The sequence below is a fragment of the Pteropus alecto genome, unplaced genomic scaffold (assembly GCF_000325575.1).
Source record: "Pteropus alecto unplaced genomic scaffold, ASM32557v1 scaffold21, whole genome shotgun sequence".
Taxonomy (NCBI): Eukaryota; Metazoa; Chordata; class Mammalia; order Chiroptera; family Pteropodidae; genus Pteropus; species Pteropus alecto.
In genome coordinates this window covers 19,050,306-19,074,216 of record NW_006436282.1, presented here as the reverse complement: position 1 = coordinate 19,074,216, position 23,911 = coordinate 19,050,306, and the positions used below count along the sequence as shown (strand labels likewise).

General features: G+C 38.1%; 1 protein-coding gene across 3 annotated transcripts in view; it reads left to right on the top strand.

Annotated features, from left to right (window-relative positions):
• Positions 1–15,705, top strand: part of SKAP2 (src kinase associated phosphoprotein 2) — a 158,173-nt gene extending 142,468 nt beyond the window's left edge. Inside the window, exons 11-14 of one of the 3 annotated variants that reach the window (XR_001516908.2) lie at positions 108–220; positions 12,773–12,874; positions 13,301–14,272; positions 15,102–15,705. Coding sequence is in view for 2 of the 3 variants with exons in the window: in XM_025046883.1 (XP_024902651.1) it covers positions 108–220; positions 12,773–12,865 (206 nt within the window). In the remaining variant the exon portion in view is untranslated. Of the gene's footprint in view, positions 1–107; positions 221–12,772; positions 12,875–13,238 lie in introns of all 3 variants that reach the window. The other 2 variants (XM_025046883.1, XM_006912014.3) reach the window with 2 other exon arrangements.
• Positions 15,706–23,911: the final 8,206 nt, after the last annotated feature.

Here is a 23,911-nt window from a genome sequence, read left to right as displayed (position 1 = left end):
AGACTATTTTGGTGGTTTGGGGTGGCCCTTTAATTTCTGTTGGTTCATTTTTAAATGAGGGTCCATTACATGAAAGCTTCTAACTCTTGTTTTCTCTTTCTTCCTAGGTGATAAAAGCACTGATTATGCTAATTTTTACCAGGGTTTATGGGACTGCACAGGTGCTCTTTCTGATGAATTGTCATTTAAACGTGGTGATGTGATTTACATTCTTAGCAAGGTAAGAAGATGCCCCAAAATGACAACTGCGAAAATGGAATACAAAGCTAGATTTTTATGCATTTGGATTACAACACTGGGGAAAAATGCCAGTTGGAATTCTTCTAGGTCCTTGTTAACAATTGGGAGTTCACAATAATTAATTATTTTGTCAAGTGAAATATAATCAAAATTTAAACACAATCAGATAACAGGATTCGACTTAACACTGTGTTTACCTATCACTTCAGCCTTTGGCTCACATCCACACACTGCCTTCTCCAGAAACAATATACTTATGAGAGAGTTAACATTGTAAGGTATTAGGTTATTTATTATGTTTTTCTTTCCTCTTCCTTTTTATTCTTCTGTGTGCTTATTCTGATTTTGTCTGCCATTCACTACTGGAAACACTGTGTTTATAGAACAAGTTTTTCATCTTTATGTAAATATATCGGGTGTTCCGACAATTTAAGAGCAATGCTTTTCTATTCAGACACGTTTAGGTAATTTCTTAAAAATTTAACATAATAGTATTTGTAAATGTAATAGCAAAGTATATTGCTACAAACTCATGTTTATGTATATAAAAAATCACGTCTCTGCCTCTTAAGATACTGGACTATCCAAAATCTTTCTGCCCTTAGGTCTAAGTTTCTTACTGTGATTACACTTCAGATGCCGTGTATGAACTCCCTTAATCTTCACATTTAACTTCCCCTACGATAATATGGCTAGTCAAAAATATCTCCTTCAGTCTACTTTATGAGGTAATTTTAGAAACAAATGATGTATGGAAACTATTTAATATGAGTGTGGAAACGTTGTATAAATCATAAGTCTAGGAGTTTAATGTGGTTTTTTGATTACAGAAATATTTTGGACTTTTCAGAAAGATAACATGACTTGTTAGATATAGAAAGTAATTTGGAAATAAGGTCACTTATTGAATTTTAACAGTGGTTGGCTGGTGCGTAAAATCATAACAGAGAATCATGGAACATTTGAGTGAGGGATCTTAGGGATCATCTATTTATTTGTGGTTTTTATAGATAAGAGAACTTGGGTCAAGAAAGTACCAGAGCCAACTTAACTGTACATCTTGACTCCCAGACCAGGGCTTTTGTTCTTGTGTGTGTGTGTGCGTGCGCGTGTGTGCGTGTGTGCACGTGCGTGTGTGTGCGTGTGCGTGCGCGCGCGCGTGTGTGCGTGCGCGTGTGTGCGTGTGTGTGCGTGTGTGTGCGCGTGCGTACACGCGCATGTGTGTGTGCGCGCGCGTGTGTGCGTGCGCGTGTGTGCGTGTGTGCACGCGCGTGTGTGTGCGCGCGCGCGCGCGCTTGTATCTATCTTCCTTCCTTCTTCCCTCCCTCTCTCTTTCTTTTCCTCTCTCCTTCCTTTTTCTCTCCCTCCCTTCTTTTCTCTCTTCTTTGTGCTTTATTTGAAACTGTAATAAAGTACCTATAATGTGCCAGGACCCATTCAGGCACCAGGAATCAAAAAAAAAAAAAAAGATATATGCACTTGTAGATTATAGGGGGAAAATATTTAGTAAGTAAATATAGCCAGCTGTGATAATTGCTGGTTGAGGTGCCAAAGCTAAGATTTGTCATTTATTTCTCAGTCCTCTGTTCATATGTATGGGATTTTTTTTTTTTTTTGAAAGTTTTTAGTTCTTGGAAGCTACAGATAGCCATATCACAACTCTTGGATTGAGTCTATTATTGAGCATTTAATTGTCCTGAGTTAAGACACTCATTTTTTGAGTTAATTACTTAATATAGGAACGAAACTGATTAGTTTCAGTTCTTAACAAACTTTCTTGGAATCATTCCTCAAATTTACTTAGCTCACAGTTTTTTTCACCAATTGAGCCACTTGGAATTTCAGATTATAGGGATAAATAGCATATGGCCATTATTTTCCTACGGTAAATATGGAACCTTTAAAGCCCGTGCGTATCTGTTCTGAGAGCCTTCTTTGTAAATCAGGCTGTCTCTGCTGCTGAAAGCCTCAGAGAACCAACCTCCAGAGCGGGCTGAGAAGCAAGCAGCCTTGCAATAGGCATGTCTCATTCTTACCATTGCCTTAAAAAGTCATTTTCTATTAATATGAAATTTAAAATATAATCATATGTGTATCATAGTTCTGAGTTTCCAGGGGAGGTTGATGATGGGGAGGGAGGTAGTTCCAGTACTCCCCAAAATGTTTTGTAGAGATTGTAATTCTATGTGTGAAGCCTGATCATAGAACCAAGGTTAGTGGCAGTCCAGCACATAGGAAGAACATAGTGCCATTTAAAATTTCTAAGTGCTATTATTTGGGTATGGGCGGACCTAAAATGCTTTCTCTTATTAGCCCTTCACAAGGCTTTAAGTTCTACCCTCAGCACCATTTCACGACGGGCCTTCTAGAGATGGGTATTTGGTTTTTGAAGGAAGAGATGAGACGTTATTAGCCAGCACATCATCATCACTGACAGTGTGGTTATCTACCCACGTTACCCAGCTGTGGACTTCGCTGGCTCAACTATCTAAATCTTGGTTGCTTTGGGGTTCAGTATATGTTTGTGAAAACTCTGACTTCTCCACTTTGCTTTGGGCAAGCTCAGATCGGACTCTCCAGAGACGCTAATTTTTATTTGGCTTGGCCTTCCAGTTTTCATCAAAACTTTGGCAAACATAGACCTTAAGTTAATATCATAAGTTCATTTAATAGCAATTTGAATGCTTGGTATTATTATAAATTTAGAACTCAAGGCCCTTGGAAGAGAGTGAAAAATCGTTTAAAAGGGCTTGTTTCTAGGTCAAGGTAGAACTGATGTTTATATATCAATAGACTTTTTTTGAAAAGTACAATTAGTATAAAAATCACTAGCATCGTTATATGCCTAGAAATTTATTTAGTCTCAGAGTTATATTTAGACGTAGTGATAGAATGAAATTTTACCACTTTATTTTTTACACCATCTAGTGGCTCAGAATGAGTGGTGCAGGTAATTGCAGCTAATGTGCACAATTGAAATGATGTCATAAATCCAACTTTAAATCCAGCTATGGGTTATTACTTTTCTATCTCATGTCAATAAAGTATTAGCATTAACCATGAAAATTTTTTCATCATTCTGAATTAAATGTAAAAATTGTATATATAAGGAAGAATACATTTTAAGGAGTCTAACACAATAGTTATAGAGACATTGAAAATGTATACTTTGTAGAGATATTAATGTTGTGACTTTCTAATAACACCATTAAAAGATTTTAAGGAAATATAACTTGCTTTTAATAATTGATTTATAATTTGCAGTATTTATTACTGTTTGCCTTACCTCCTAGAAGTTTGTCAATTCTTAAAACGCACTTTAAAAAAAGGCAACACAAGATAGTTTAAGAAACTATGCATTCTTTCAATATAAATAAACATTTAAACAAATCACGAAATAAAATGGTATGCATCATAATAGTGTTTTAACTAGTTTGACGATTAGGCTTTCTTCATTAAAATTCATTATAGAAATATAGTTTGATTTTGAAATTGAGTTTCTTTTCTGTTTTTGCAAGGAAGCCTTGATGGGGTGTCGGCTGTGCTCAGTCAGTCTGGGGGTGACTTATTTATTCTAGGCCTCTTTTGAGAGTTATACAAATCTTAACCTTTCTTTTTAAACTTTTAGTGAAAATCAAATGTTGCAATAAAGAGAGAAGAGTAGGCAGAGGCCCTGCCCTTCCCCCTCCCCTTTTTAACATCTTCCAGTTAACAGCTGTCGTGTGAGGCCTGGCTGAGCTAGCCCCTCCTTCAAAGTACCCCACATCTTCTCAGTTTCAACCTTTGAACCTCACTAATAATAAATCTAAATCCTGCTTGCCTAAAAGCCAGCAACGTTTTGCTTACAGTTCTTTTCATATAGGGCTTGCTGCTGTTTTTTATGTGTTAAAATAAAACACTTTATATACTTCAGTAATTCAGTGGCGATTTAGAAATCACCCCTCTCCTCCCCCCCCAAAAAATAGAGCACATTGTCTGGGGTGGATAAAACTGAAATTTGTAATTTTAATGACAGCTGCGTTGTTAATGAATTAACTCTGAAACACAAGGCCTGTTTCACTTTAATTTGATGGAGTGAAAATTATATTTGAGGTGGAAAATATTTTTTTTTAGAAATTGGGTTGTTTAAAATCATGCTAAATTCTTTTAAATAGTTTGCATTTCAATTTTATTACCATCTCAAACATGGACATAATATCATTGTTAATAGTGTTTTCCTAGACCTATGTGAAATTTTATAATTTTAATAGCAGGATCCAGGCGTGTAGCTATAGGCATATTCCATAGCCTCACATACCTCTTTGGTATGTTATTCTACTTGCTGTTCTGGATTTACATCCTCTCTTAGTTTATCTTTCAATCTGGACTCATCGGTGAATTGCTCACCACATTCCTATCCTTACTTTTAAAGCAATAAATTACTTTTAGAGACGTAATGACAGAGGAGCTATGCTTCATCAGGAAAGAGGCATGCTTCTTTGTCCAGTATTAACAGAAAAATAAGAGTTAAGACTCCTGGAATATTTTATCTAGTCTAGGGGATATGTGACTTGAGTTTTGCAGCTTTTTGAGCGATTTTTTATTAAGGCAAAAACAGAATATGTAGGTTGACAGTATTCACTAATATACAATAAAGGTTTTTTTTCTTCTTAGTATATATTGGTTGGAGTTCCAAGCATTGCCTCTTTTTATATTTGTTTGTGACTTTTCCCAGTGGTTGGTGAGTTGTGGCTGTCACTGATCATTTGCTTCTCATCATGAAAATGTAAATAAAAGTTCAGTTACTTGAGCTTTTTTTGGTTTCAAACCTACCAGAAAAATAAATTGAAAGTCTTGCTGAGCTCTCCTGGCATAGAGAAATACAGGTTGACTTTTAGCTCTTTTAGTTTTTCCCTTGTGACCTTCGGACCCATTGTGCCACAAACAGCCTAACCACCTGCTGAAGAGTAACTAGGACGTGTCGATATAGGACTCATTGTCGATAGTAGGCTCATTCCCCAAATGTTGTCGCGTCTTCCAGCCTTCGGGAAAGGGGAGGAGTACCGAGGAGTGTTTGTGTTTGTGGCTGCGTGTGTTTGGGCCTGGTGCCGTTTCGCCCCCGTGCTGTCCGGATGGGGGCGTGGTAGGCGGACACAGGGAGGCAGGAGCGAGCGGACCCACTGCTTAGCAGCCGCCCCTCCCCCGTAGTGACGCGCAGTTTATGGAAACAGCAGCACGTCCGGAGATGTTCTGGTTCCACTCATGGGACTACCCCTGTCTTTTGCGAACAGCATGCTCGAGGACTTCCCGATTTTCTCTTACATAAGGTGGAGGAAGCGTTCCAGGAAAATGTCGACAGGGGAAGGTGCGTGCGGAGGCAGGCTACCAGGCGGAGCCCTGCACGCGCTTGAGAGGTAGAGAAGAAACCAGCAGGCAGTGTCGGAGCGGCCAGGTGAGGGGAGTTGGCAGTGGAGGGGCTGCTACGGGATGCAGGGCCTGTGTGGCTTAATTCTACATAGAATAAACAAGGGATTGCCAGAAGCAAAAACAGACAAATAGAAATCCAACATCTTAAAAGCACTATGCTGATCTTTTTTTTTTCAATCCTAAATTGGAAAATCCATCATCTCACGCCCCTCCAAAATAATCAGTGCGTATACATGGCACACTTTCACTCCTTTGAGATGCCTCCCTCCTCATCCCCTTAAAGACCAGATTCCCTTTGGCCGAGCAGGTTGAGAACTGCTCACGGCAATCGGATTGCCATATAGCACACTCCAAAATACTCTATTTTTTTGCTGCCCTGGTGTTTTGCCTCACCAGTTAGTAGGAAGGGAGACGAGGGAATGAAACATATATGTTGCACACCCGCAATATCCTGTTCCAGGCAATGAGTGTGCTTCCACTCACCCGATTCATAAGATGACCCTGTGAAGTATATGGTGTTAAGATTTTGCAGATGAGGAAACTGATGCTCAGTAAGGTTATTATGTAAACCGCCTGAGCACAGCAGCGAGGGAAGTACCTTCTGGAATCAGCTCGCATCTGACCCTGAAGCCTCTTCTCCTTCTGCTGTGCTGCTCCTGATGACTAGGACTATCTGTTTCTCTCTCAGCCCTGCACTCCTCGAGATAGACAGAGTCTCAAGTATTTGTATTTTCGTATCCCCAATACCTGCGGCAGACAGATGTTAAATATGTGTTTATGAAAAGACAGTTAAAAATGGGGAATAATCCTGAACTTCTTAAAAGAATTTAAAATCATAGAATCATAGAGTTAGCAAAACCTTAGTGCTAGCCCTTCACTTTACAGGTGAGGAAGTCTCGAGGTGCAAGATAATGGGGCAGGGGGGGAAGTGAATTTTTTTTTTCTGTGGAGACTTTCCAGGACAAGGGACTCTCCACACCTGAGCATCTGACTCGGCCCTGGGCTTCTTGGTAACCAGACTGCAGAAGGGAGAGACGAGGAGCTAATAATTCCTGTTAATCATAACGTAGAGATCTTATCTTGGCTTTTCCTAGTACTGTCTACTTAAAAAAAATTCTCACATGAACTTCTAGAATGTTCAATGATCATCTGACCCGAACAACTTTTTATAATCAATACAACTATGGTAGATAATACCCTCTACAAAAAAATTTATAGTATGACAACAGATTTCATGAAGGTAATTCTTTGGGGGTCCAAATATGTAATACTTAGATTTCTTGATTTCTGTTCAATATGTAACTGGATTATTGTGGAGTCTCAAGGAGTGATGTAAATAAACAAATAAACACATCACCCCTAACAAATTTGGGGATCGCCCAAGGCCGCATACCTAGTTAGTAACATACTTAGCATTGAGACTCTTCTGAGAAAATAATTACAAGAATAGTAAGCAGGAGCTGAAAACCCAGCATTTCACCCCTCATACCTGCCCCTCCGTTTCTACCTTTGCAGAGTTCTGTCTTAACCTCCTCGGTACTTACAGTAATTTCAGCTGCGCTCATTTCTTCGAAGTGGAATCATTTGGTCCCAGTTCTGCAGGAGACAGATATCTTTCTTTCTGCAGATGGGACGTGAGCTCTTTACACAGGCATCGCATATGGTGCCTTGGAAAACATGGCGGGCCACGGCTAGCCACGAGTAGCAGCACACACTTCAGACTGCGAAGCTAAACGTACTGCAGAATAAATCTTTGTTTATCATTCCTAAAATTCTTCAAGATGTCAAAGGTACACATAAGGAAGGATATTTTTTATTGGAAATTATATTTCTTAAGAAAATATTTAAGATAGTCAACTGGTGCATCATCCATAATGAAGATAGAGTATGTTTCATCATCCTGTACATATTCGTTAAACACCTTTTACACATTCCGCAGGGTAGGGAACACAGATTTAGCATAAGACATTGCCCTGATCTCAGTGAGTTTGTGCTTTATTTTAGTCGAAAGTACAAAAGTACAGTACATAAAATCTACTGAGGAATAAATCCTCAGCTTGAAATGAGAGACGTAGGGATGGATTAGATAATCAGAGGAAATTCATGACGATGGGTAACTTGAGTCGGGTCTCAGTCTCTGGTGAGGGTTCGGGCGCAGGAGGGAGCGGCACGTGCAGAGGTAGGAGTGAGTGCAGTGGGGAAGGTTGCGCTGTGCAGACCAGAGCAGCGAGAAAAGACAGTTGCCAGCAGGGTCGGGGAAGGGGGGAAGAGCCAAGGTGAGGAGTTCACAGGTAATGCATTGAGGAGCTAGTATAAGGAGCTCCTGTGAGTTCTTGAGCAGCAGAGTAAACTGACAAGGGCGGTTTCTGGGAAGCACAGAGAGGCAGAGCTCATGATGCAATAATCCAGGCTGCAGTGGTGAAGGCCTGAGCAAGCTGGCGACGTTGGCATAAAAAGGAGCAGGCGATCCTGAGGACAGTCGGCAGCCGTGTATTGGCTGGCGAAACATACTGAGTTCCACCACCAGCCTTTACTGAGCCCAGTTGGATCTTTCTTTGCCTAATAGTATCTGCGAATCATCAGTTCAACTGTCACTTTTTACTGTATAGTACTGTAAATGTTGACTGGTTAGAAATTTGAATTAAGTCTTGACTCTGGAATATAAACTGAAATTTGTTATAAGAAATTCTTACTATCAGTTTGCTTTCTTGTCCTTTGTCTTTCTTGCTTTAAAAATAGAATGCACAGTGCAAAGAGAAAAAATAGTAATTCTTTGAATTAGAGTAACTCCAAGTCACACCTTAGTAGTAAATTATAAAGTGATGAGGTTGATTTCCGTAAGCTACCAGGAGACTCAGTGTCTTTAAGCAGGTTCGTGAATGGTGGTGTTCAGACATCATGGAGGACCAGTTTTCTCACTTAACAGGTCAGGAGACTGATCGGAGCAGCAGATGTGTAGATAAAAATAGTAAAACACTGAGGCTGTCAAGTTCTCGTGCATTTTAAGAGAACCTTTGAAGGATGGATGTATGAGAAATGCAAAGGTTCTTATAAAGTTTCTAATCGGAGCTAGTAAAAAGGAAGAGATTGAAGAGGTATCTTGAAGAAAGTATTTCCATATTTTAAACCGTTGTCTAGTTTTTTTGTACCATTACAATGTTTATAAATAATTTGAGAAATTGAAAATATCACAGTGAATAGTTGGAAGACAGATATATGTTTGAAGAAAGGGCCTAACACCTGTTGCTTTCAAACAGCTAATTTCTGAAAGGGGCAGTACATCACAAAACCTTATTAGTGTTTCAAGTTTCTGTTAAGAGAGCATTCTTTTACCATATGGTTAGCAGAAAGTGGATTAACCTCCTTGAAAAATGAGAATCATGGTGCTGAAAAGGATTTAAGTAGTAAACGTTGGGGCCTTTTTTAAGTGTAAAATAACACACTGGCAGAGACAGAGGATTTAGTTAGTGAGTAAACATGGACATGTATTTACTATTGTGTTGGAGAAAGTCCCTGTTTCACTTTATGAAAACTAGTCCTTTTTTCCTGCCTTATTATGTAATCGCTTTAATTTATTGCTTAATACCTATTAATCGAGGCCTAAAATTTTAACTACAAATAAAAAGGATCTTAATGGTATGAAAATTGAAAACAGAGGAGTTAAATCACCACTGTTCAGAGCCGTTTTACGATTCCTTTCTTCGATTATTGGGGAAGTTTTGCTCTTTTTCCTTGCATTTTGCCTCGAAGCCATCCATTTTGCAGAGATTGAATTTCGTTCGAGTACTATTTTTATACAATAAGCATCACTGCACCTCTGGATCTTGATAGCATTACTACGGGGGCAGAAAGAAGCTTTGTGTTAGTAATTACCTAACATTGTCAGAAGCTGACTGCAGGCCCCTTCCTAGTGATAACAGAATAACCGCATAATGTAGCTTTATAGCACATGATTAATAGAAAATAATTACACGTCCTACAAAGGGATGCAATATTTCTTATAAATTGACTAGAATGGTTTCCTGTAGATTAAAGGACTCTTCATTATTTTATCAGTCCTCCTGAAGTACAGTCACTTGCCTATGTTAGCATTTCAGTCGACATTAAGAGCCGGATAGGGTGAGGGATACCAGATGGCACATCTTTTGTACCTGAGCGCTCACGTGCCATAAAGATGACATGATGCTTCCTATCCTTTCAAAGATTTAGATGGCAGCCTGGTATGGTTTTGCTCTTTATTTTTTGTTTATTAACAAGACCAGGTTTGAGGGTTGTTGTTTTTAATGACCCACCTGTGACGTTTAGAACAATACTGTAATCAGTATGTGGACCACAAGACAACAGTGTACGGATTGCATTATTTTGCACTGTAAGTAATGTGTTATTCATAATCACATTTGTTTGGGGGAAGGCAAAGAAAGGCAGATTTTCTCCTTCAAAAGGCAACCTTGTATGATACTGAATCTTCAGGCCGAAGTTTAGAATACTGTAGAATACTGTACTCCAAGAAGCATGTTCATTCCAATTTATAGGCTGCAAATGGTTTAATTGGGATTCATGTTGCTCAGGAGGCTCATACAGAGGATGGTAATAATAAAAGTAACAGCCTCTGTGTTTGCAGTCTTGTGGACGTACTCCAGTGGCTGCAGTGTAAATCCATAAATTTGCCTACTAGATTTTTACCTCACTATATTTTATCCTACCTCTTAATTCCACACAGTATTATGTGGAATTCTTTACGGATGTAAAGTACTAAACATTCTGTTTTTTAAATTTTTTTATTTTTACCCTTTTCTGATTTAAGCCTGTGGTATTTTAGAATACTTTTATGAGGTGTTTATTTCATATGCTTTTCAATTATTTTAAATTAATTAAGTGAGGCATTTAAGATGATTTTAGTGTAAAACTTTTTTTTCCTAGAATGTTACTTTTAAGGGATTTGTTTACAGCTGAATAAGTTCCTCCCTGCTGTTTACAACTGTGCTTCCTACTTAATGAATCTTACCAGTTACTGTCACGCAAAATTCTCTCACGTGTGAAGCATGTCATCGGTCCTTTGTTGAAGTGATTTGTTGGAAATCAGTTTTTTAAATTTGGATGTGAGTCGGCATTCTGAGAATAATAGTCCCTTAAATGAGAGGACAGGCTATAACCAAGGCAGAATATTATAAAGTAATATGAACTTTCTGGTTTGAAAATTGAGCTTAAACATTGAAACCTGGATTGCAGGCTCTTCTCTGCAATCAGGTTTAGGTCATAATATGCCCTCTCATCGAATGTGTTCTGTGCCTGCCCTTAGGGTGGCCAGTTCCTCCTTCCAAAGAATCAACTGGAAATCTTAGGTTGGTGTTGGATAGGAACTTTCACACTTATGCTTACCCTTTTAACCATCCAGTTTGAAATCTTAACAGTGTAAGTCTTTGGCCTCTGAAAGGTTAAATACATTTGTTTTGTTAAGCATTAGGCTCCGATTGTATTCATTGCCTTAAAAATTGAAAAGGGCAGTTTTATTAGGTACCTATTAGGGTATAATGGTTGCTAATCTTAGCTTTCAGTAAGTTGGTGTTTTCTTCTGATAAATATACTCTACATACATTTTACTCATCATCATTGAATTCTGGGCATCAGACTATTTTCATTTCTTGGATAGTTTTGTCCACTAAGTTTACTTTATCAGTGAACTTTTAAACTTAAAATCTTGAACCCACTGCCTCATAAGCCAGAGCTGCGCCCTAATTAGAAGAAGTGCAGGATTAGCCTTTCTTCCCCTTTTTCTTCCACCTTATTCTTTTAGTAAACCTAATTCTGATACATCTCACTGTTAAAAAAACACTTACAGATTGTAATCCAGTAACCTCTGTATTGATAGACTACATATCAATACACACATGTTAATATTGCTACATTTATACTGAATTATATGATTTTCCTTTCTGATCAGTAGCATGCTCATCAATTCAGATGTTAAGTCTGTGCCTGTATTAACATTCTCACCCCGCACATAACTCAATATACATACGCACATTTATCTATGACTCAGATGTTGGACAATCATAGCCTATTGAATTACTTTGGGGATTGATTTTAAAAATTTATCTATATGAAAAATTAAATTCGGGTCCTACAATGCTTTTGCAGAGTATTGCTTTTGAAAGATATTATTCTTGAAACTTGTAATTCATTTTATTTTGTTTGTATCTCAGTAAACATAAATAAATTTGAAATAAAAATACATTAGTCAATCTGGCAGACATATGAGACCGGTTACAGAGTGTTTGCGATACCCAGAGCAGCAGCGTTATCTGTCAGTAGAGGCAAAGGGGAGATGGAGGTACAGCTCATCTCACATCTCAAAGTAAAGGCAGAAGTGACACATCAGTCACTCTTTTACAGCCGTATTAAAATTTCACCTTTATAACTCGAGATACTTTTATTTCCTGTTGCTCTTCACTGTAACGCTGACTCTAACACCACCATTCGATTCCTTCTACCCATCTTTTATCTAATGTAGTTTATGATCAATAAAAAGAACAATAAATATCTTAGGGAAGCTTTTTCAAAGGATCCCTTTTGTGAAGGGTTCTGTGAAGAAATTTTTTTTGGTATTATTATTGTTTCCTTATTCTCTAACTTATCTGTTTAAAATGTCATACTCATATAGTAGATTTTCTTAAAGAGGGGCATACCTCTACATTCTAAATTATTTTCGGTCATATGTTTAACTAAGAATTAAGTAGTTTACTGTGGGAAAAGAAAATTCTGTCTTTGCTCTAGATGATAAGCTTCTTGAAGGAAAGATAGTACCCTAAGTGTCCTGGCTGTAACCTTGCTTCCTCCAGCACTGAGGAGTGGGGCAGGGGCATAGTTCCACTTGCTAGGTTCTTGCGAGTGACTGTTGCTGTGTTCTACACTGAGTAATAAACAGGCTTTGTCTTATACTTCATTTAAATCTTGGCCTAACAGCATTTTAAAAGTGGCCAGAAACAAAAAAGATTAAAATGTTTCAATTTGCAGCTCAAGCTCTTGTAACTTTATAAAAAGAAACAACATTTCTAAGAAGTTGCATACAAACGACACTGTACTTTCACCAGTCTAAAGGTTAATATTGCATATTGTTTTCAATTAGGAATACAATAGATATGGCTGGTGGGTAGGAGAAATGAAGGGAGCCATTGGCTTGGTGCCGAAAGCCTACATAATGGAGATGTATGATATTTGAGAGTCCTGGGTAAGTACATTTTAATCCAATATTCTGTAATAGCTCATATGTTCTCTTGGTCTCTGCGTTACGAGTCTTTGCCTTTTTAAAAGTATTTGTAGTTTTCTGGAACACAGAGATTATGCTCCCAAACCATTATCTTCTTTTTTTATTAAAAAAAAAAATGGTTTAATTTTAAAAATAACTACATAAAATTTACTTTGGGAGTAAATAGATTATTTAGAGACAGTCCCTTTCATAATAGCCAGCTGTTATGCCAAACCTCTTCTTCTTTAGTAAAATACCACTTTTATGGCCTTTCTGAGGAAGTAAGTTGAGTAAGCATTCACTTTTCCTTGGCTCAAAAAAAAAATGTCATTTTTTTTCTAAGCAGGAAAAATCAACATTTCAGTTGAAGAAAAAAATCATAATGCAACTTTCCTTTTCCGCCTGCAGAAAAGGAAGATTCTCTTGCTACTCTGCAGATGCTTTGGATTTAGAATCTTCGTGAAAGCATGAGTGACAGCTCATAACCTTTCTTTGTTTTGTTGAACATCGTTCGTCTTTGCTATTTTATGCATTCATTGTAATAGTCCTCTGATGTGAAATTAAGTGAAGGATGTTAATGTAAATTAGATGCAAGCAGTAAAATTATACCTGTTGCTATTTTGCAAAGAAATAATTGTAGTTTCTATTTACTCATTTGATTTGTGAAGAATTCAGCACTATTTTATATGTACTGCATAGTCACTGCTACTTCCAGTATGAGTTGTAATTTCTCAATATGGTGATATGCATATCAATTATTTTTTAGACTGTAATATGTAATTTCATAAAAATTTAAATTGAATATATCATGCAAGTTTTTGGTAGATGCTACCTGAAGAAGAAGGCGTTAAAACTTTGTGGTTTATCTTAGTATTTATTTTTCACACAATAGTAACATGTTTTCATGAACGAATTTTTACCAATTAGCAGATTTACTTTATGTTAAATATAGGTACAAGAAAGAAAGAAAATGATGGAACTGCAAGTGGCAGTGTACTGTCACTTTCTGCAAGACACGTACAGACCAGAACCTTGGTTTGTGTAAAGCCCGATATCAATAACAGACACCCTCATTTAATGATGGGCTTGCCAACGTTTTCTACCATAGTTTTGTTTAAGTTTAATAAAATCAAAAATTCATAAGAGACCCCATTCTCCACTAATAGAATGGCATAAAGAATCTCAGTGTATTCTTAAAGTAAGAAGGCACGCCCCAAGAACTCTCTAATCCTGCCTGATCACGGCCATGCTCTTACGGTCCCACCACAAAACAGCACGACCCCAGACGTGCATCTCTGCTACACATCTCAGAGCCATGAAGACAAAAGGAAGCCTCGGAGAGGAGAGTGTAGCGACCACAGTAGGCACACACACCAACAGGTGAGTGGGAGGGCAGCGTTGGCCTGACATTCGAGTTATACGCTGTGCTGCCTAAGCAAGATTTGCAAAATTATATCAATGCCTTTTTATGTATGTTTGAAATCAAAGGTATTCTGAATGCCTATAAGGTACTGGTATGGCCTTAATATATATCAGAACGTACTGCCGAATGGATAAGTATTTGGAGTAGATATCATCTCCTCATACCGAATCCTCGATTAGTAGGTACGACCTTCATTGTACTTTTCAGAGCTTTGCTTTATGAAGATAAGGAGTGTAACCACACAAACAAGCTGATAAGATTTTAAAACCTCCATTATTAATATAAAACTACTGATGAGCAGTATTTCAGAGTGTATATTTTACCATGATCCCTTCAATACCGTGATCATGTGATTTGAAATGTTAAAAAAAATACTAATTTTAGGGATTGTGGGTAAACTCTATACAAATTTGACATTGTTGAGTTAAAGCTTTCAGAAATTAATTTGTGTGCTCGTTAATCTTTTCCTAATAACGAGCCATTGGAACAGATCGAAATCATCTTGGGAAAAAGCAAGATAACCAGAAATGAAACTAATGGACTGGTTTGCAAAGCCTGAGAGGTTGAAAAGCAGAAGCAGTTGTTGGTTTCCACTGACAGTGTAGACTTGCTAGTGGGGTGGAGACAGGTTTCCCGTTCCTGGCTTAAGTGAAGGTTTGAGCCCTGGGCCGGTAGATGGCAGCAGCTTTTCATTGCAAACCACGCTGCTTGGAGACCCCTCCCCCACTCAGGCACAGACTCCCACAGAATGTAAAGCCCTTAGAACATTTCTGCCTCCTTTTACAGTTAATCCAGGAGAGGGAGTCCTTTGCCAAAGGATGACCAATTCCAAGCCCGATAGTCTCTGTGGATGGTGCCGATACAGAGATGAAGTGTTAGCTTCCGTCCAGAGCTCCTCTGGCCTTTGTTCTTTTCTAACTTGAGTCTGGGAGGGAGAGAGGAAAGAAAACAAACGATTTAAAATTGGAGCGACAAGAAGAAGAATCATTACTTTCAGTTCATGACAACTTGGTATTCATTTGGTGAAATCATTTGTGTATACCAGAGAGAAACTTTTTCTTAGCACCCTTGGCAATATATCACACACTCTTCAAGATCATAATAATATCATTAATGTGAATTTAAACAACATGGCTTGTTAGGAAATATGCTAATCGCTATGTTCTCATTATGTTTGCTTAGTTTTATTTGTTTTTCTATGAACAGTTAGAGAGCTAATTTTTTTCAAAGGTGATTGTAAGTCATATTTTATATAGCATTTTGCTTGATTATTTGCTCTGTACTGAATTCGTACTCTATTGCCATTAGATCTTACAATAATGTTCCACTCTGCAAATTTTTAAGGTTCAAATAAAGTTTAATTGTTTGCAAACTGTTATGATGCTAATAATTCAACAGCCTGCTGTGTTACTAATGAAATTACTTTGTTATGATTAATTTGGAAAATAGTGTGTTGATTGTAGTAATTAAGCACAACAAGGTGAAGTAAATGATTCTAATGCCATCTGGCCTCCAAACTGAATGAAGAAATGAAATAGGGCTGTCATCTGAATTTATTCAAAGAAGTAAGGATAGTACAAATGGCTTGCATCGCTATGAGGGTTTACACTTAACCACAGCTCACTCCGTTCTGTTTTTGCCACTTTGTTGTACATGTCATTTTCTTTTATGAAAAAGAATGCCATTTACCCTGGCAGTTGTTTTCAATACTTTATATTATTTTAAGTGGATTATTTTTACTTTGTGGTAATTTAATTACAGATAATGACATAAAGTATTATAGGATCATAGAAAATCACTTTTCAACCATCTGTAAGTGAAATCTATACATGCGGGGGGGTTTTGTTTGTTTTTTTGTTTGTTTGTTTTGCTCCTAGTGTATACAGCCTTTCATGAAGAGTAAAGATTCCATTCAGTTGTTTCTAAAATGTTTCTAGTCAAGACTCTCTCACAGTTCTTATGATTTCTACTTTTTCTATACTCTTTCTCATCTATCCTATTCCTACTCACTTCATAGAGTCTGGTACCTTCTAGGGTCATGATTAAAAACAGAACCCAGAACAGAGTTACATATTAAAGATCCAGATTTACAGTTCAGCCACTATAAGAAAACTAATCCTAACATACATGTTGTTTAAAAGCTTGAACTTCATCAATGAGACTGACTGAAGCATTGTAAGAATTTTTAAATCAGGTAAAGTACTTTTAAATTTCAAGTAAATCAGTTGTTTGTATATCAGTTGTTGAATGGAACTATAGACACAAACTGTATAGATATCACTTTTACTTCTCTTGAGTTCAATAGGTTCAAGAATATTGAAAAGCAATTTATGTGGTAAAGAAGGAGGTGTGGTAGAGGTTAAAACTTGACCAAACCATAGAAAACACAGCTTCACTCAGAGGTTGAAGGAATATAATTAATATATAAAACACAAAAACATTTGTTAAATTGGCCTAGTTTTGTTAGTAAAATCCTCAGTATTCTGAACTACAGAGAAACAAATAAATAGTATATTATTAAAGTGACTTTCTATAAACTTAACCTACACTCAAATGCATAATTTACGTAGTTGGTCATCTGAATTGGGGACAAGGACTTTGTGGACATCCTCAGCTTCAGCCAACTTAACTATCCATGGTCTTGTAATTGAGTTCTTCTAGAATATCTGTTAGAACCCCTGATTGTGTAACATTTTGCTGTGATGAAGTAAATATTTACAAAAGCATATGATCACAGAAACATGGAATGACATTTCACTAATACTATGTTTAAGGGGCTTTTTCTGGTTTTCCCTAGTAGAATCTCCTCTATCATTACTTGGTCGCAAATATGTCATTTGTTGCCAGCACGGTACTTCAGAGTATATGGTGTGGATCCGGTGATTATTTGTTAGTGAGCTGACTTGGCGCCCACCCCACAGTAGCTCACGACCTGAGATGTAAGAAGAACTTGACGTCTCTGCCTGGCAGGGAAAGTGCCTTTATCACTGGCTTTCTGACTTGACAACATTGACTCAGTCAAAAAATTAGTCCCTTCGACTGAGTCTTTAAAAGCAGTTTCATTGTCCCTGTAACACCTTCAGCAAGTGGACTGAATTTGTTTGTTGGTCACTGAACTGAGTGAGATTGTGAGAAACAAGAAAGTTGAGTGTGGCAGCCAATCTCTAGCTGTTTCTTCTCTTCCTTTCCTGTGTTCACTGTTGTCACTCAGGCACCTTGGGGCAAGTGACCTAGTTTCACTTCCCAGCTCATCGCAATCGCTGCCGCCCTGTGTGCCACCTGGGCAACATCAGGTGCCCGTGACCTGGGAGCATGCTAGCTGCCACCTCAGATGGATCAAAAAGAGATTCTGAAAACGGGCAGTTTCACAACCGTTGCCAAATCCAACCATAGTCCAACTTTTGTCTCTTTAAAAAGACTTTTACTCCCTATTTCTTGAAAGTCGTATGTTTATGTTTACTTGAGTCCGGTGAGTCCCCAAGGAGACAGGACCCGTAAGTGCAGAAAGCAGCCTGAGCCACACCAGCTCTCAGCTAGAGTCCGTAATGTCGTAATGTCGGGAAGGGCTGGAGGAGGATCTCGCCAAAGAACTCGTGAATGCGTGTAGACGTGTGAAACAGAAATTGCCCCGAACGCCCGTCTCTTAAGAGCTTTTCCTGATGCTGGAGCCTCGGGCCGTGTTTTTCTAGGTTTCTCTCCTCACCGTCTCCACCCTCTTCTTTGTTATTCACCGTTGCATGGAGGTTATTTAGAACACCGCTTCCTGTTTTCTGTTTTCTGGCCTCAACTTTGTCACAGGAAAACCTCGCTCCTGCTGGAGTAAGAGCAAGTGCCGTTTTGTAGCTTGAGCCTCTTATCTGGGGACAGGGTCACACGGATACTCTCGAAGGAGAAAATCAGTGACACCACTGTATGCCAATTAAAAATGACTTCTTTAGAGGAGAAAATTCAACAAGTAAGCAGATTCCCATACACAGTCGCCCCCTTCCAGCCCCCCTGGGAGTCCATTTAGAAAACCTCGTGTTCTTTGGCTGTCATGTTGCAATGATGATAAGAATTCAGCTAAGACTGGTAATAGCAGTAGCTAACATTAACTGTTTCCTCGTCATGCTGGGCACCTGTCACTCAGTCTTCTCACAGCCCCGTGAGATAAGTTCTGTGGTTTATCCCCATTTTCCTGATTAGGAAACAGGGGTAAGTAATTTATCGCAAGGTCCAGGAGTAGTAAGTTACCCAGCCTCCCTCCCTTGCATTCAGCACCTTTCTGCTCCCCTCTACTGTGACTAGTTCAAGCCAATGCTTGATTCTTTGCATATACTAGGCACTCAGTCAGAGCGTATTGATATTCCTTTAAAAAAGTCTGGAGCATGTGAAAAGAATAGTTTGAGAACGGACAGCTGGACAGCCAAATTCGCCCCACTTAGTAGTTAAAGTGACCACAATGACTGTTTCAAATCTCAAGCAGCTAATCCACCGTGGGAAGAAACCTCAACGCAGGACTATATCTACAAACTTCCAATATGGCCAAGAATGGGCAGGCAATACAGGCAGCGGAGAGTCGAGAGAGGACACTAGGCCAAAGGGGCTCTTTTCAAATGACCTTCTACTGTCCTCTCCACCTCCTGAGAGTCAAGCCCAAGGACACAGACCAGCCAGCGAAGGCTTGGAGAAGACATGAAAACCGGCTGCCTCTGTCTCAAATAGTTTTCAGTTATATGGTTGTTTTTTGAGAGTGGATTTAAATTGTTTGTTTCACCAATTTAAAGTATGATTGTTAAACTGTTCAAGCCTTTATAGTCAGTGAGCAAACTATGTTATAAAGCTTTTATAATTTTGTGACCAAGTGATGGCAGTGTCTGACATAAGACTTTGTTGAGATACAAATTTATTTAGAAACTTTTATTGGAATAACTGGCACTGAAGTACGAGGTCTTATTCCTTGAGCACCTACATGGTGCCTTGTACAGGGCTCCATACAAAAGCCTTCTGTTGCGTTTTGAACACATCTTTTTTTAACAAATTCTTTTTGGAGCTCAGTGATGGGAGGCTGGTGGGGGTGGGGGCGGAGGAGGTAAGAACTGACGTTCGTATGCGGCTCTGGAGTTTAGCCAAAGGAGGGGGAACAGTGAGCCCTGAAATACGGGCTCTCTTCTCCCTCAAAGAGGAGGACGTACTGAAGTTCAGTTTCCACACAGAATTTCATTCTGTATCGGACTCTGAAATGTTTCTGTGCCTGGTGCTCAGAATGCCCGCTTCCAAAAGACAGGGCTTCCCAAGGGGGCAGATGACATGGCATTGTCCCGATCTTCAGCTGCCGCCCTAGGAGACCTTGTTGGTGTCCAACGACCCGTCCCATCCAGATGGATGGATGACTCAGTCCTGATTCCCGGCTCTAGCACTCGTGGTCTGGAGAATCCCCATCACTGCCTGCTTTCGTGTCCTTCGTCCACCCTCCTCCTCCTCCGTGGGCTTTCCCAAGGAGCTAAGTCATGTGAGGCATGAAACACACAGTTCTTATCACTCTACGGAATTATCAGTCATGCTCTCTGCTTTCTGTGAGCCCAGCGAAAGCAAGGGGTATAACTATATGTTTACCTGATTATGTGCATCCCGAAGTGAAAAATCGCAATGTGGTTATCTTGTGAGTGCCCGTTGTTATCTGTTGCTCTGCTTCAGTCGGTCAGCAGATTTGCTTTATTCTTTATTATCGTCTCAGGGCTTGCTATTTCTCTTCCTATCTAATTAAATGATTCCATTTTGAATAATTACATTTAAGCACCAACAGTGTGCTAGGGGCATTTCAAACATAGAATTCGACACAGTCTTTCCCAAACAGACTCAGAGTCTAAACAAAATAGACAGAACATTAACTCAGGGAAGGAGAACGGCCCCAGGTAGCTACCTCGGTGCAATTCTTAGCAGGTTTAATCACCGGCAGTGTCCTCAGACATAACAGGAAAGGTTCTCTAATTTCATCACACCAGAATCTAGGAGAATAGGTTGGAAACGAACCGGGAATCCTTTCGTATATACATATTCGAGTGTACAGAGAGGAAGGGAAGGTTTCTGTGTTGGTTTAAATGAAAAAGTTGATTTGGGGAAAATTCCAAAATGCTTGTAGCTACTGAATTAAGTAAGTGTGAGGGGAACCTAATTGTTGTGTGTGTCAATAATGTGAACGTCTTTTGCAGAGTTGCTGCCAATTATGGTAAAGCATAATTCTGGAAGCCGAGAGTGATCCCTACCCCTTTGGGAAAAAGGGCTCTTTTTCTTAAGTTGGGGACAGAGTTGTACTGGTGGCGTCCAGCCAGGACTGGGCAGTAGAAAGACCACTGGAGCTGCAGCCAATCAAAATTCTAGTTTCGGCTCTACTGCATCGTGCCCTGGAAAAAGTGATCCTTGCCTGCAAAATACCGGTGGCACTTGTTCTCTCTACCTCGCAGGGTGTAGTTAGGATCAAGGAGGATTATATTTTGAGGTGACTTGAAAAATCACTGCTGTTAAATACGGCTTTTCTGCATCACAAGATATGAGAACTGAAATGGAACAATAAGTCAAAATCAAAATTTCTCCTTCACACCAGAAACAAGCAAGGGGAAAAAAATTTTTAACACTCAGCACTAATGTCATACTGCTTGGAATAACATTAAGGAGCTGTCGATTTTGTTATTTTATAACGAGAATTGATGTGAGTCATCCTAGAAGAAGTTGGGATTAAATTCTCCTATAATCTTTAAACATTTTTGAATCAAGCTGCTGGTTTCCAAGCTGTGGCCATTTTCTGTTAACGGAGATTCCGATACCAGAGATGTTACTTCTGTCTGTAAATTTCAAAATAAACTTTTCCTTTGAAAAGTTTATATATGAAAAAGTTTATATATGAAAGCATCAACCTGAATAACAGCCCGAGTTACATGTCAGTAGTTGGACTCAGCAGAAAATTTTTTTTTGGAACAGATACCCTAAGGAAAATTTTTGTACAGATTCCCTTTAACCAATATGTACTCCCTTTATGAAACTGTTTCTTCTACGTAGATATCTGTCTTTGCTTGTGAATACACACACTTTGTGGTTAAACATTTTCTTCAGATGCATATCTAGAAATAAGACGATTTTATTTGATGGAATTAGCCTTGTAATATAGCACTAATCTCAGTTTGTGGTTTGTAAAAATATAGGGCTGGAATAAAAGATGAACCAGAATATCGTGTGTAACCTTATTGCTTTAATGTTATAACTTTAGGCAAAGCTAATAAAAAATGCAAAGGACTCTTAAATAATTAAAATTATCTAAAAAATTGAGCATATTCCTTCAAATAATAATGGCTTTCATGATCTGACTTTTTTAAAAATTCATTTCTCATGTCTCGAATAACTTAGAAGTGTAGACATCAAAGTAAGTTTGAGTTTATTTAAGATTATTAATATATTTGTTATCATACAGCAGCTTTGAAGAGTCCATTTTTTTAGCCTAGCAATTATAATCTATAATGTTACGTAGCATATAATTCCAGTAACTTATTTGATAAAGTCAATATAGTATAGAGTTCATTTTTAGCACTTCTCTTTAAAATAATGCTCTGTCATGTGATTCCTTGATTATTTTGAGCCATTACTCAATTTCCTTAATGTTTTAAAATAGTCATATTGTGTACCTATTATTTGCTTTCTAAAATAAAAGCTGCTTTACCATCTTATACTTTACGAGGAAATTATTACTTTTGTAATGTATTTTCATTACTATACAAAGGACAGTAGTTGGAAATGCAGTAAACTGTGGTAACCGAGATTAAAGTAAAAATCAGTCCATTTCTAAAACTTTTTTCTCTCTTCCTAAATGATTACAGTAGAGAATTTTGACTTCTAAGCATATCATTCCTTGCTTCCTCTGGTGCTGTGGTTTATAGCAATAAATACTCTATATTGATTACTACTTAATTCTAATGGAAGTGTACTAAGGCTGGAAACACATTATAGCTTAGCATTTAGTGCCTTAATTTTTAAACAGTTTTTAAATTTTAAAAATTGATAAAATTGCCCCAAATATGCCTCTGTTATTGGATCCCTATCATGCTATAAAATTATTCTCATTTCATATCTTTTCTAAAGATTGTTTTGTTCACATATTTTTCCTGGCATTTGACTGCTATGTCTGCATAACTGAAAATCTGTCATTTTCATTTTAGCTCAGTTTGGAAATACGAAAACCATATCAGAGCAACACATTAAAGATTAGGATAGAAGCTCAAAAAATTAATGGGAGAGAGCCATGTAGAGAATTTAAATGTAGTCAAATTACTCAAATGTGCAATTTTGATCCATTAATCTGGTTTGAAACTGCTTAAGAGAAATATTTCTCTCTAAACGAGGTTTTTCTCTTTCAACATATATCGAGAAGAGAAAGTGCTCATCTAAAATAAATACTGTTTTTTCTTTGAAGAAAAGAGGGAAGCAAAAGCTTCCCTAATACTCTCCTATAATTTATTCTTAGTCAAAAACAGATTGCCGTTTACACATTAGGTATTAAACGCTAGTTATAGTATTAAAGACAGTCTCTCTAATGCTGCATATTAAGATATACAATACGAGATTTATTTTCAGGCTATTTGGGGGCCATGAGGGAAGTTGTTTTCTTTATGAAGGGAATTCTGTATTTTCCTTCATTATTTATAGTTTGGATTGTTTGTTTGTTTGTTTTTGTAAATATAAAACGGAGAAGGGGAGAATGGAGCTGGTTGGTTTTTTGCACCCTAATACAGTATGTCTTCCTAATGAACCCGCTGTGATGCCCAGCAAACGGCCCAGCAAACGGCTCCCTGCAAATCAACGGGCAAGAAGTGATTTAGCCACAATGTCCAGACCGTGTAAACATCTAATTATTACAATAAAATTGTCAATAAATTTACATTACTGCTCCCTTCTCAAACGTTAACCAACTTTTTCTTCTCCTGATAAAAGAGCATAAATTGTATTTTTATGTGTTGGTGTTTTTGTTTCCATTACACTTCTTGCTGCACTCGAGACAAAAGACCTCAAGCCTTAATGCCCTGAGTCATTCCTGGGTGAAGAAAACTCCTACAGTTGTTTATTAATGTAATGTGCTGTGTTTCCTTTCGCAGGGAGATGGCCTTGGAGCCTTCACAATCTGATCTTTAGTCACGGCATTAAAAAAAAAAAAAAGCCATAAAGCCTGTATTGTAGTCACTGCAGCTTTAAGAGAGACACAAAGAATTAAGGCCTCTTATAATCCACTATTAGAATGGGAATTTAAGTTATATTAGAAGCGAAAGATGAGATGGTAAAATGCAATAATTTCCTTTAACAAAGATTACATCTAGTTTTCAGAATTATGATATCATGTTGAACATCATTGTGGAATAACCCCCCACACCCTGTATTTCTTATATAACTGGTACATTAACATTAGAAAAGCAGAGTGATATTGAATTCTAATGAGGTCTGGCCTATATGCTCTGCTAGGAGAAGAATGAGGATAATTCATTTGTATTCTACAAAGCGCTCAGAAATCCACGCGCATCCCTGTGGCTTCAGCGCGTGGTGCGGCTCATCTGTTCCTACCCGCGCGGGGGGCGGTG